Below are 12,903 nucleotides of genomic sequence, written 5' to 3'. Positions count from 1 at the left end.
AAGCAAAATAAAAAAAATACAATTCGATGACGTCATATATCTGAAAAAAAAAGTGCAATTTAGGGACAAGAAATTGAGGGAAGAAAAAAAGTAAAAGTGGGAGCTTAAAGTTTGTAATTTGGGCCTTTCATATAAGATGCCAACCTTGTCTGGTGGTTTTAAAATGTGTTGTGTGATGGGTCCAATGGTTGTATCCCACAATAAGTTTGAGGATAGGACAAAAAACAAAAAAGACACGTTTGATAGATGGCAATGACTAAACAAAAACTTTAATTTATGCCGTCTTTTTTACCTAGCACCAAAGATGCACTTTTAAATGTCCAATCCAGTATGAGTTTGAAGAAATTAGGAACCACAAAAATAAATTGGTTTGTTTTCGTTTTCAGTTAATCTAATAGGTTTAAATACCTTTTTGGTCCTCATTTTCGTAATGTTTGTTACGAATGGTCTTCATTTTCACATAATGTTTAAAATGGTTCTCATTTTTACCGAATGTTTATAATGGTCCTCATTTTCGCAATTCGTGTTTTATTTGGTCCTTTTCTGTAGCACCGTTTAAAGGAGCATTGTACATGTGGCACAATTTGTATTAGGATGTATTACGTGTACTGTACAGGTGGCTTAATACCCAACTGAACCCCACCTACAGACACAAACTACACAAAATCATGGAAGTAATCTAGAAACCATACATAACATCACAACAATCGAAAGACAAACAAACCCAAAAATAGAATTACGAAAACCCTAACCCACGAGCAAACATAACCCAGAAAACCCTGAACCCACTTACCTCATTGATGATGATTAACTAGAAAATTGAAATGAAGAGTGCAACTGCAATCCAATGATGAAATGACAAGTATTAGCTGCTTCCTCTGCAAATCTGAACTCAAGAAAGATGAAGATAAAGAAATTTTCCTAATTGCAAAATTTTTCCTAAATTGAAAAATTAACGTTAATTAGCCACCTGTACAGTACACGTAACACACCCTAATACAAACCGTGCCACCTGTACAATATTCCGTTAATGATTTAAACGGCATTACAGAAAAAGACCAAATAAAACACGAATTACGAAGATAAAGATCATTCTAAACATTCGGTAAAAATGATGAACATTTTAAACATTATATGAAAATGAGGACCATCCGCGACACACACTAATATTATTTATTTTTTTAAGATTTTGAAAAAACAAAAAACAAAATAGACAAGCGAATGCCTAAATAGCAGACACGTGCTTCATGCAGTAAGAAAATTTTACAGAACACTGTAGTTATTTATGCTCTCGCACTTATTTATGTTCACACTCCACGACATGGCATAGAAATGCCATGCACCCTGTTACGTTAAGGAGATTCTAACAAATCCTTAAAGTGTTTTTATATTCCAATTTATGATTAATTCATTCAATTAAACTCGGTTATACTATTTGTAAGCGATAAACTATTGAATTGCACGGGCAGTACTTTGCCTCGCACTGCTATACAAAGAGACACGAAAGAGAGGAAAACACAAAAACAAGTGATGGGTAAAGAGGAGAATTCACCTTAGGCCCTTTCCAACTTAAATCTTAAAACAATAAATACATAGATATATCCAAGAGAGAACTCATCAGAAAAACACAATAAGATATATAAAATATGGACACCACTTCCAATCCAAAATATTAAGACATGTGGACCTTAATTCTTATATGGTATTCAACATTTTTATTTCTATCCAATATAGTACTAGACTTAAATTCCCAGGCAGCGGTTTAGTTTAACTAATTAACACATAATTCCATTCTAACACAAAACTTGCACTCCAACTATTACCAAAATATTCCCAACGACTTCTTCTTGGTGCTATACAAATTAGTTTCTTCATAAATATTTATATAAAAACGCAAAATGAAATAATTTATCTCTTAAGTTAAAATCAGCTTTTTAGAAAAACTAGTCATTTAACTTCTTTAAAAAAATGGTTTTAACATGGCCTAAATTAATTATAGTTTATGGAAAAAGGTTATTCTATTTTCCTTTCTTATTTACTTCTATAAATGTCTATGGAAATATATTTTCAAACAAAACTTATTCAACCAAGAATATCCTAGAACATAAAAAACAAAAGTAAAGGACCATTGGGGGGGCATTTGCTACCGGTTTCTGGGGAGGGGGTTCATTCCTCCTTTCCATGTACTCATCTAGTATTTGCTTTAGTTTCAGGGTTATGCTTCCATTTAGTAGTGGTTGCAGATGACAATTTTCCCATGCAATATCTCTACAACATTCCCTTGTTTATTACCATGAAAGCTTCTCAGCATACGCTCCAATCCCCTGGTTTTGACCCCTTACTGAAACAGAACAAGAAAATGAACACAACTTCTCAGCCAAGACCACACAAAGCACACAAAAACGGAGCCAACATACTCACCAGATCTCCATCCCCGTATTGCACCAGTAATTAAACCTCTGATCAAACAGCATCACATGCAAGCTCCAAAATAGAAGCTACGTATCAAAACAGATGAACTATGCACAACCCCATCCTACCTGTTTAACACACAACATCCTGTCCCATCCGAAAACAGATATCGGAACCAAATAAAATTATCCGAATAAAACCTAAACCTCAAATAGCAGAAACTCAACTAAAATACAGACCGCTGCTGTGTCTCTTTACACACTATTACAGTTAGAAATACACAGTTTTTCTGTTCAGCCAGTTGGCTTTTCTTCTGTTAATACCGTTAGCTTTTCTTCTCTTTTTTGTATCTCCAGCCTTATAAATGGCTTTCTCATGTACTGATATTGTTGAGTTGATCAACAAAAGTGATATGCAAAGTTTGGTTTTCATAATCCGTGCCATACACACCAATACACACTATCAAGTCCTCCCGTTGTAAGCCACAATCAACCTCACCAACCATCTTAAATGCGGTTATTTTCAGGAAACAAACCATTTTACAATCAAACTAATCAAAAAAGAACACCATCAACCTCTACAAAAGACAACCCTAAGAAATCAACCTCCATTTTGACATTGTCACCATTCCTAACTGCAAACAACCCAGACATAAACCACAACCATGAATAACTATCCTGCCCACATAAAAAAACCGCCCCAGTCCTAGTCAAACCCCAAGCAGATCCACTGTGACACTGTACCCACACTCATGCTTGTGAGTGTCACTCAACAAAAAAACTAATGAGATGCATTCAGTCGAATAGAGTGCAATTTTTGTGAAGGGTAATTTGTGTCATTTTCCAAAAATAAATAATGACACAACTCATTAATCTCTATCTTGCTCAAAGGTCCAACCTTGGTCCAAGCTTGGCCCAAGGGTTAGCCTGTAAATATGGTCCCACAACAAAGAATTGAATATGGTTTTGAAGTTGCTGTTTGTCAGGGGATAGTTGACTTTAAGGATGATCATTGATCGTTATACTAAAGTCATTCACATTCGTGAAAAAAGAAATTACAGATGGCCAAAATAATGTGGCGTATAAAATGCAAAGCAAGAAGATGAAGGCGTCATTGAGCAGAAATTTATATATGGTAAATCACTATAGCATGTAAGCAACACATGTTTTAGAGAAGATTATGAAACAATAGCACATTCAGGTCAAAAATGACAGACAAGGCTACAAACCCAGCCCCTGTAGATAAACAGGAATATACATAATGCAACAAAGCTAAGATGGTGAAAAACTCACATATGTTGAGCCGGTTATGTATGACACAATAACTGTTATGTCATCAAGCTTCCCACCATAATAATGGAACCCAGCCTCCTGGGCTGCAGTAGCAAATGGTGTCTGTCTATTCCTGTCCAGTGCTCGCTGACGAGCCAGTGCTGCTATCTTCTGAGCAGTTACTTGGGGTTCTAGTCCAGCTCTAACTGCATTCAAAACAACTTCAGCAACCTCATCATTGTACAGATTGTCAAACAATCCATCGGTTCCAGCAACGACAACATCTCCTGGTGCAACAGATATTTTGAATACCTGGATATGTGATTGTGACGGGTGTGTTAGTCTGTTTGCTTTCCAGAGATATTATATGAACTTGTTTTGAAATACAGAAACTTAATATGCTACGAGGCTTCCTATGAAAAAATTCTAGGATGTTAACTGTGCCAAGACCCAAATAATACTCTGCAGGACAATTTCAAATTAACATTTAAAAGGAAAGAGGAAACTGAAGCAAATAAAAATTTGATCTGCAAATCTGATAGGAGCCTAGCAACCATGGACCCAACTGCATCATCAAATGATTTTCCTACGACGGATATTTAAAACAAGAACCAAGCGTAGTACGAATAGTCCCTTTGGATGGGAGGACTTGATGCACTAAGGATTTCAGAATCTATCAAAGATCCTTAGCAATGAACTGCCAAACTGCTATAGGATAACTATTAAAGTATGTTATTTCCTTTGTGATTCTGTTTTGCTTTTTCCTTATATATGGATGTATGATGTACCATTATGAATAGACAAGAAGCATTATTCAGAAATCATTCTTCCCTAAATTCCTTGGGAGGTGACATTCCGAGCTTCCAATTCAGAAACATTTTCTGTTCTCATATCAATTGGTCCTTTCAGTGGCATCCATCATGGCTGACCCTAACCAGATCCGTGCTCAAACTCAGGTTGAGGCGCTGGCTCGTATAGGGGGAGATGTTGTAAAACTTACCCAAAACCAAATTACCCACACAACTGATCAGAGCCCCCTCCATTCCAAACTTGATGACCATCAGTCATGTTTCCAACACAGAAACTTACTCTACGTCATTTACTTCTAGCACTAGTTCTCACCCTCACCGCCCTTGATGTTTCCCATTTTGATGGATCCGATGATATGCTTAGGATATTTATCCCAATTATTTCATGCTACCTCTACTGGTGAACGCTTCCCAAATAGCAGCCTTCTAACTTAACAGCCCTGCACTTAGTTGGTATTATTGGATTTATAGCAATAACCAAATCTCGTCTTGGGCAGATTTCCTCTAAGCATTGAATTGCATTTTGCGCCTTCGTTCTATGATGACCCTAAAGGTACTTTGTTTAAACTCAACCAACATGATTTTGTTAACAACTGCCTCTCCAAATTCGATAGTCTTGCTAATCATACTGTCGGCCTCGCAACCTTGTTCCTTGAGTTGCTTCATCTCCAACCTCTGTCAGCATACACCATGAGGTTAAACCACTCCAGCCCTTAACCCTCATCCAAGTTGTTATCCTCGCCAATTTACAAAAGGATAATTTACTTGAAGCCAAAAAGTTTCACCACCCTTGATCCCCCTCTTCCCATCACACCACCTTGGCCCCCTTATCCTCTCTACTTCAGTCGTTACCCTTCCTACCCCTACCAAAACACCACTCAAACACCTCACCCCAATTGAATTATTAGATTGTCCCAATCGTGGTCTTTGTTACACTTGTGAAACCTTCCCACAAATGCAAATCTAAATTCCTCCTATTTGTGGCTAACAAAGATATCCCACATGGCCCTGTCTCTCATCTTCCTCTTCTTGATACCAACCCTTCCAATGACCTAAGCAATTTTGCTACTTTCTCTGCGCAATGCATTGTCGAGATTTTTAATGGTCACAAAGTTCTTGTGTTGTTGGTGCCGATAGCAGTCATAACTTTATCCAATCTTGCATGGTTCATTCTCTCAACCTCACTTCTCAAGCTACCACACAGATGAGTATCATGGTCAGTGATGGCAACAAACTTACTTGTTCCACTATTTGCAAGGGCATTTTTCTATTTCTCTTAAAATGCATTGCTTTTAGGTTGAGCTTGTCATAGACACAGCAAGAGCTGATATTGTTTTTTGCAGTAAATTGGCTTAAGGCCCTCAACACAATTGTTATGCACGACTCTCGTCTTACCATGCATTTTATACAGGGTCGTTCTGTCCCAACTGAGATTATTCATATTTAAATTAAACGTCTCCTAAACACTTACCAAGCCACAACCTACTTTCATATCCAACTTCAGCACAATTCTAATTTCCTTATTCCTAACCCTTCCTTCTTAAACATTGATCAAGCCACGACCTACTTGATTCCCTGCAAACTAAGATCACAAAGTTTGCACCCATTTTTCAGCCCTTCACTCCTTACCCTCACCAAGAACTACTAACCACCACATCTACCTCTTTCTCAGTATTGCCCCAGCATATGTTTGATCATACTGTCATCTATATTTTTCGAAGCAAGAAATCAAGCATCAAATTGGCTGGATTCAACCAGTCAAAGTCCATTCTCTTTTCCAGTGTTACTAGTATAAAAAGAATCAGACATGGCGAGTATGCATGGATTTTTGTGCTCTAAATGCGCTTACGATCAAGGACCGATTTCCAGTTCCCACCTTAGACAAGTTCCTTGGAGACTTGGAATTTGCTTCAGGTTTCACAAAAGTTGACCTTGCTGAAGGGTTTCACCAAATTCGCATGGCCCCTTGATGATATTCCAAAAATTGTATTTCGTACTCACAAAAGTCAAGGAAAAAGCTAGGTATCACAAGTGTGAAGGAAGCATCCGAAGTGTGACTCAAGTATAGGAAACATGGATAAATCTAAGTCATTGATCTATGTCTAAACTTCGAATCTTAAAATTTAAATTTTCCCACCTTGTCTAGTTCAAATTTCGTTCACACTTAAACTAGATTCTACATTTACATTTCAGGTTACGCATATTAGACTGTCATTTAGGAGATGATCTTAAGCTACAAATAATTGTCTCTTCTCTTTGTAAGTAACTTCTAAATATATGAGAATTGAGAGAGATTTTCCAGAGCACTTCTAGAGTTTTGAGACAAGAGAGTCATCTTTTTCCTTGAGTCTTATCTTGGATCATAAGATCAAGTGGCAATCAATTCAACCCTTATCTTGAATATCTTTAAAGTGGTGGGGCTTCCTCCATCAACCCATAAGTTTCTCTCTTACATTCTTTTCTTATTCATCTTCTTTGCGGAATTGAAAGTGTTTTATCTTCATGTTTTGTTCTCCTTCTACCTCCATTCAATAAAAGCAAGGTAAGCACAATGTCATTGTCAATGCTCTTTCTCGCGTGCACGACTGTAAAATGGACTCTAGTTAGTTGGATTCTCTCCATTCTACAATTTCATCTTAGAAAATTTGAAGCAATAACTACCTCCTTCAAACGCAACTTGTTCCATCAAACAATAGGTCTCTCTAAGGTAGTATTTGGCTTCCTAACAATTGTTCTTTCATTACCTTGCTAGTGACTGAATTTCACACTTCTACCTTGGGTGGCCATATGGGAATTGCAAAGGCTCTTAGCTAACTTACCAATTTCTTTTGGCATGCAATGAAGTACGACATCACCCAAATCATCACTAATTATTCAGTTTTCCCACAAGCAAAGTAGAACACCAAGATCCCCAGTTTATTGCAACCAATACCTCCTCTTACTATTCCCTGGGAGGTATATCTTTTAGATTTCATAACCGGACTTCCACCGTCTTCTGGTTTCACCATTATATTAGTTATTGTTGATCATTTTTCAAAAGGTACACATTTTCGTCCTCTCCCTACACATTTTAATGACTACAACAAAGTTGCTCTCATCTTCATTGATATGGTTTGCAAACTTCATGGGTTCCCAAGAAGTCTTATCTTTGATCAAGACCCTTTCTTTATCAACACCTTTGGCAAAAGCATTTGAGGTTGAGTTGTACCGCTCCAATTAGTATAGCCTATCACCATCAAAGTGATGGCAAGACCGGGATCCTTAAAAGGGTGCTTGAGCTACATCTTTGTGCTTATGTCCATAGTCAGCCTTCTAAATTGCTCAAATTTCTCAGCCTTGCATAATGGTGATATAATAGCACCTCCATTTTGCTACAAGAATCACACCTTTCAAAGCCACTTTTGGGAAATCTCCCCCCATCATTCCTGTCTACTTTCCTAGCTCCTCCTCCACATTGAAATTGTTGACACCCTTCTTTCTTCATAGGAAAATTTACTTGCCTCTCTTACTTACAAATTGCATAAGGCTTAACAAACTATGAAGGCCTATGTTGATTCTCACTATCATCATGTCTCTTACAAGATTGGTGACCGGGTATAAGTAAAATTGTACCCTTACCGTCAAGTTTCTATTTTGGGATTCCCTTATAGAAGTTGAGAAAATGCTTTCATGACCCTTTTGAGATCATGAAAGTTGTAGGTCATGTTGCTTGTTGTTTGGTTTTGCTCGAATTTGCCTAGAGTCATCCAATTTTCCACTATTCCTTACTCAAATTACCTCATAGACCCTTTCCCACTACTAAGGATCTTCCTACTATCTTTTCTAGTCCCAAGTTAATTATCCAACCACTGTCCATTTTGGATTCCAAATGGGAAATACTAGTGACCGTCCCCGTGGTCCAATGGCCAAGACTCCCTCCTAAAGACATCACTTGGGAGGATTAGGCTGACTTGACTGCCACTTACCACCTTGAGGACAAGGTGGTTTTCCAAGAGCAAGGGAGTGATAGGAGTCCAGCAACCATGGACCCAACTACAGCATTAACAAATGGGCCTACAGTGGATGTTAATAAAAGGCCCAAGCGTAGTACCAAACCTCCCTCTGCTTGGGAGGACTTCATGCACTACAGATTTCACAATCTATCAAAGGTTCTTCGTAATGAGCTGTCAAATTGCTATAGGATTATTTCCTTTACCATTCTGTTATGATTCTGTTTTACTTTCCCTATATATGGATTTATAATGCACCAGGAAACATTATTCGGAAATCGTTCTTCTCTAAATTCCTTGGGAGGTGACATTCCCAACCTCCAATTCAGTAACATTTTCTGATCTCATATCCAAGTCATCTTTCATGTGCTTAATATAGAAAAGGAAATATTTAAAATGAGATACACCTTTCATTTTCACTCCCCTCTCCCTATATTTTCTTTCATTTAAAAGTAAATAAAAACCCTCTTTATTATTATTATTACCTTTACCAATCAAACCTCACGTTTTACGAAATCAACCAGAAAATATAATTAGGATATGAAAGAAATTTCAAATGCCAATCTTTCAGTTTGTTCACATTAATCACAAGAGATTGGAGGAAAGTTCTGCAAACTCTGTTTCATGGCACCAGAACCATCCTGTCAGAAACAGTAAGAGTTGAACTATACTGTCTCAACAAATAGTCCCTGGAATGCATGCTATCAGAAACGGGTAAGAAGGTACAGTCTCAAAAAATAAGAGCCTCAAGTTTGAAATTTCCATATTGCTAATGTAATGTCCTTAGAAGTAAATCATGTGTGAAATTAGTGACAACATACCTCACCAGAGCTGGGTAGATCACATCCATTGCCACTCTCCAGTTGGTACGTAAAATTGAAGTCATGCTGTTGAACAGGGGACCTGAAAATGGTGCATCCATCTCTAATCACAATGAACCCACTGTCACCTAAATTAATGGCATGCAGTCCCTGGACAAAGAAACCAAACATAGTAAGCAAATCCATCATTTGATTTACTCTTTCACTTCCTTTCATATTAAAAAAACTAGCTGCCCATATTTTACAGGTTGTGAACTGATGGGCTTCAGACAATCACGATGCACACTGAAACATCTATAACTTAGGGCTTAGGAGCAGGTTAGACAAGAGTTAAAGATATGTGTGTATGTATTCATGCCTGAACTGTATATTAAAATGAGTATAGTGGAGAACAAATAACACCAAATTCATGAAAAACAAGATGGAAAAACTGAGCAAGCTTTAATTTTGTTTCCCCTATTCCATTTAGATATTGATTTCAAAGGAACCTAACAGTAAATACATGCTAAACTCATCACTAACACGTAACAGTAAGTCTGATCCTGGACGTAGATAAGAATCTAGTTTTTATTGTACAAGATTTTACATTAGACATCATATGACGTAAAAATACAGATGCTAGGGAGATGCATAATCTATGTTAATGTAATGTTGATAAAGTCAACAAGGTGAAAAAAAAAAAAAACTATTTAATATATAGCATTAAAAATGCTTACGAAATCCAGACACATCGAGTACTGTCCAACAGATAAGGAAGAAAACCATTCATGTGACAAAATGGAGATGTTGGGGAGGGAGATGCATGATCTAATGTAATGTTGGTAAAGTCAAGAAAGTGAAAAAAAAAACATTTAATTTATAGCATTAAAAATACAATTAAAAAAGTATGCACACATCTAGTGCTGTCCAACACAAAAGGAAGAAAACTATTTTGATAGAAAAAATTTAAATAAAAATAACATTATACCGTATCAGTAAGGGCAATGATACAAGCCGTTGATGAACCCTTGGCCTTCGTAAATGAGTGAGCCTTCTCTAAAACACTTGCGGGATCAACAGAACCTTTTGGTTCCTCTTCAACTGCTCTAACAGAATGGGACATCAGTTCTTGAGCAAAAAGTCCAGCATTAACACCAACGTCTGCCCAGCCACCTACACCATCTGCAACACCAATCGCTTGTTCATCTACGCAAATAAAATGTGCATCCTCTCCACCATAGTCCTCCTTATCCGGATGTGGTAGGTAACATGACCCGGAAAACAACTTCAACTTCTCAGGACCAAAATTTGTTCTGAAAAAAGCATCATTATTTAACATATCTACCTTGTAATTGTGGGAAACATAAATTAAAAGAGGAAACCTCGTCTCCAATCTTGATACTAAATGTGTAGGTAGGGCCATTGTATCCCCTAACTCTGGTAAAAAAATTACTTCACTTCTGTAGAGAAAAACGTCACTCACACTTATACCTTCTCATAAACTTATGCAAATAATGTTTTACCATCGCTCAACAAAGTCATAAATTAAAATAACTTGAATAAATGACTAAATAACTCTAAAATAAAAACATCATACTTAACTCTCATTCTAGTTCCTAGGTGTGTAACCATCAGCCACTTTAGTACAAGATGTTCATTTTTAACACCATTACACAAACAAAAAGCAGGGTAAAATATATTTGAAGTCTCTCAGGTTTCGTTCTAAAGTTTTTAATCTCCATACTTAAAAATAACGATTCTGGTCCTAGCTGAACTCCATAGGGACAAAATGATAGAGGAACCAAACTACTTATAATCCTTTTAAGCGTGCATTTGGTTTCCGTTCTACGCCACCAGACTAACGTCAAGTTCGAAACTACGGAGAGAGTAGCTTTCACGTTTTGTTTTTTCCATTTTGAAGTGAAGATGCAAGTGTAGTGAAACAGTGACTAAAACCAAAAACGAAGAGTCTACAACACATCTTACCCTAAAAGTATTCTAAAGCAAACGACACACTTAAATTCAGAGAAGAAAACAAGGGTTTACAGAGAAAGACGTACTGGTCGAGTGAAAATGTGGAGGACGAAAGGTGTTGAACATGAGGCGTTGTATCGGCGGAGCAGCAAGGAAAGGAGGAGCGCTTGGTTCCAACAAGGAGCGAGCTCGGATTCCAACTCCTCCAAGTTGCATCGGAGGTGGAGCAGCCGAAGTTCAAGAGACTGTTCAAGGGTTGCAATCTTGTGAGATTGACGGTAGCTCGCAAAGCGGCGCGGCGCGTCCTGTCCCGGAAGCGAACGCCGGAGGGCTTGGCGGAGACTTCGTCGAAGTAGACATCTCCGAGAAGAACGGCATTGGAAGTGGAAGCTGCCATGGAATGCGGCGAAATGAGAAGTGAGAAATGAGAAACGTGAAGATGAGATGGAAGAGCAGCAAGAAGCCCCGAAGATAGAGGAGATGGTCTCGGTTCCTCTGGAGCCTCAAAATCTTGCGATGGGAGATTGAAAGAGACAAAACTCCGACTTCTACTCCAATGCTTGGCCTCTTTATTATTAGATCTCTATTTCTCTATCTTTTCTTTTTCAATTCAAATTTGAATATTTTATTTTCATTTATTTATTTATTTATTACATTAAAACTCTAAGTCCCGCTAACACAGCTCCATAACACAGCAAATAAAAATTAATACAGTACGATAGAATTAAGGTTTAATAAGTTATTGGTCTTGATTTATTTGATAATTTTTTATTGTTTCAGCTAAGTCTTTGGTTCATATTTTAGTCTCTTAATTAATTTATAACAGTTAACATAATAGTTAGTGAGAATTTTACTTAATCTAGAAAATCAATTATAAAAGTATAGAATATCAAAAATTCGGTTTAGTGTTTTTTTTTTTTAGTTTAGTGTAAAAATTCTGAAATTGTAAGGAACCGACTGATGTATCAAACTGAAAATTAATTTTAGAAAAGCTTTTTTTTTATCAGCAAATTTTTTTTAGAAAAGTTAAATAAAAGAACATTTAAAATGTTATTTGAAGTAAATTACAATTACATCGACAACTCTAAAGATTACATAATCTTTATAGTATGTTGGATAGAAAATTTAAAGAAGATAATTTATTTCGATGCAAAAATTGAAATACTTTATAATAAAATATATTGTTTGAATAAAAAAATTTAAAAAAACAAATAAAATTTTAAAATTTTACAAGAATAAATAGATTAATATTAAATTATTTCAAATCTATCTAGAAAAGGTAAAATTTTGAAATTTTTTATTTAAAATTTACGTATCTTTTCTTTGTTTTTTTTTTCGGTATCAATATTTGATTAATATGAAAATATTGTTGGATTAACTATTATAATACATCTCAAATTAGTTCAAAGTTAATATTGGTTTGGTTGTGACCACGATGATACGCTCAACTCTTCTATTTGATTTGATTTTTGTGTAAATAGTTAGAGTATCGTGTGAGTTTTAGAACTTTAAGAGCAACTTTGAGTCATGGTTATTTTTTACAGTGAAGCTAATTTAGATTTAAACATTATTGTTATATGATTGTGGGATTATGAGATAGATGGTTCAATGTGTTGAAATATGATTTAAAATAATGTTTTTATAAATA

At 36.3% G+C, this 12,903-nt stretch overlaps 1 protein-coding gene across 9 annotated transcripts; it reads right to left on the bottom strand.

Moving 5' to 3' along the window:
* Nucleotides 1–561: 561 nt before the first annotated feature.
* LOC114179326 (putative protein phosphatase 2C 55) lies at nucleotides 562–11,807 on the bottom strand. Of its 9 annotated transcripts, none has more exons than XR_014993935.1 (6): nucleotides 11,342–11,807; nucleotides 10,270–10,594; nucleotides 9,303–9,452; nucleotides 3,705–3,995; nucleotides 794–886; nucleotides 562–643 (listed from the first exon to the last, which is right to left on the bottom strand). XR_014993935.1 is itself a non-coding variant. In XM_085671394.1 (6 exons), the coding sequence occupies exons 1-5, from the start codon at nucleotides 11,650–11,652 to the stop codon at nucleotides 808–810; spliced, it is 1,107 nt and encodes a 368-aa protein (XP_085527520.1). In that variant the 5' UTR covers nucleotides 11,653–11,807; the 3' UTR covers nucleotides 562–643; nucleotides 794–807. The 9 variants fall into 9 exon arrangements, 7 of the variants coding, with proteins under 7 accessions (XP_085527520.1, XP_027921431.2, XP_027921429.2 ...); XM_085671394.1 differs by having other exon boundaries at nucleotides 794–837; XR_014993936.1 differs by lacking the exons at nucleotides 562–643; nucleotides 794–886 and adding exons at nucleotides 2,000–2,341; nucleotides 2,422–2,559.
* Between the last annotated feature and the right edge of the window lie 1,096 nt (nucleotides 11,808–12,903).

Source organism: Vigna unguiculata, chromosome 3, assembly GCF_037176805.1.
Source record: "Vigna unguiculata cultivar grain cowpea cultivar isolate G323 ecotype 2 chromosome 3, ASM3717680v1, whole genome shotgun sequence".
Classification (NCBI taxonomy): Eukaryota; Viridiplantae; Streptophyta; class Magnoliopsida; order Fabales; family Fabaceae; genus Vigna; species Vigna unguiculata.
Note: the sequence above shows the minus strand (reverse complement) of the source record. Positions and strands in the feature narration are given on the sequence as shown.

Excerpts from the sequence above, each read along its gene's own strand:
- LOC114179326 (XM_028065627.2), bottom strand. The coding sequence starts at position 11,652 with ATGGCAGCTTCCACTTCCAATGCCGTTCTTCTCGGAGATGTCTACTTC. Across the intron at positions 10,595-11,341 it reads TCCACATTTTCACTCGACCA|AACAAATTTTGGTCCTGAGA; the intron begins GTACGTCTTTCT and ends TGCTTTTTTCAG. Across the intron at positions 9,453-10,269 it reads TCATTGCCCTTACTGATACG|GGACTGCATGCCATTAATTT; the intron begins GTATAATGTTAT and ends TTCTTTGTCCAG.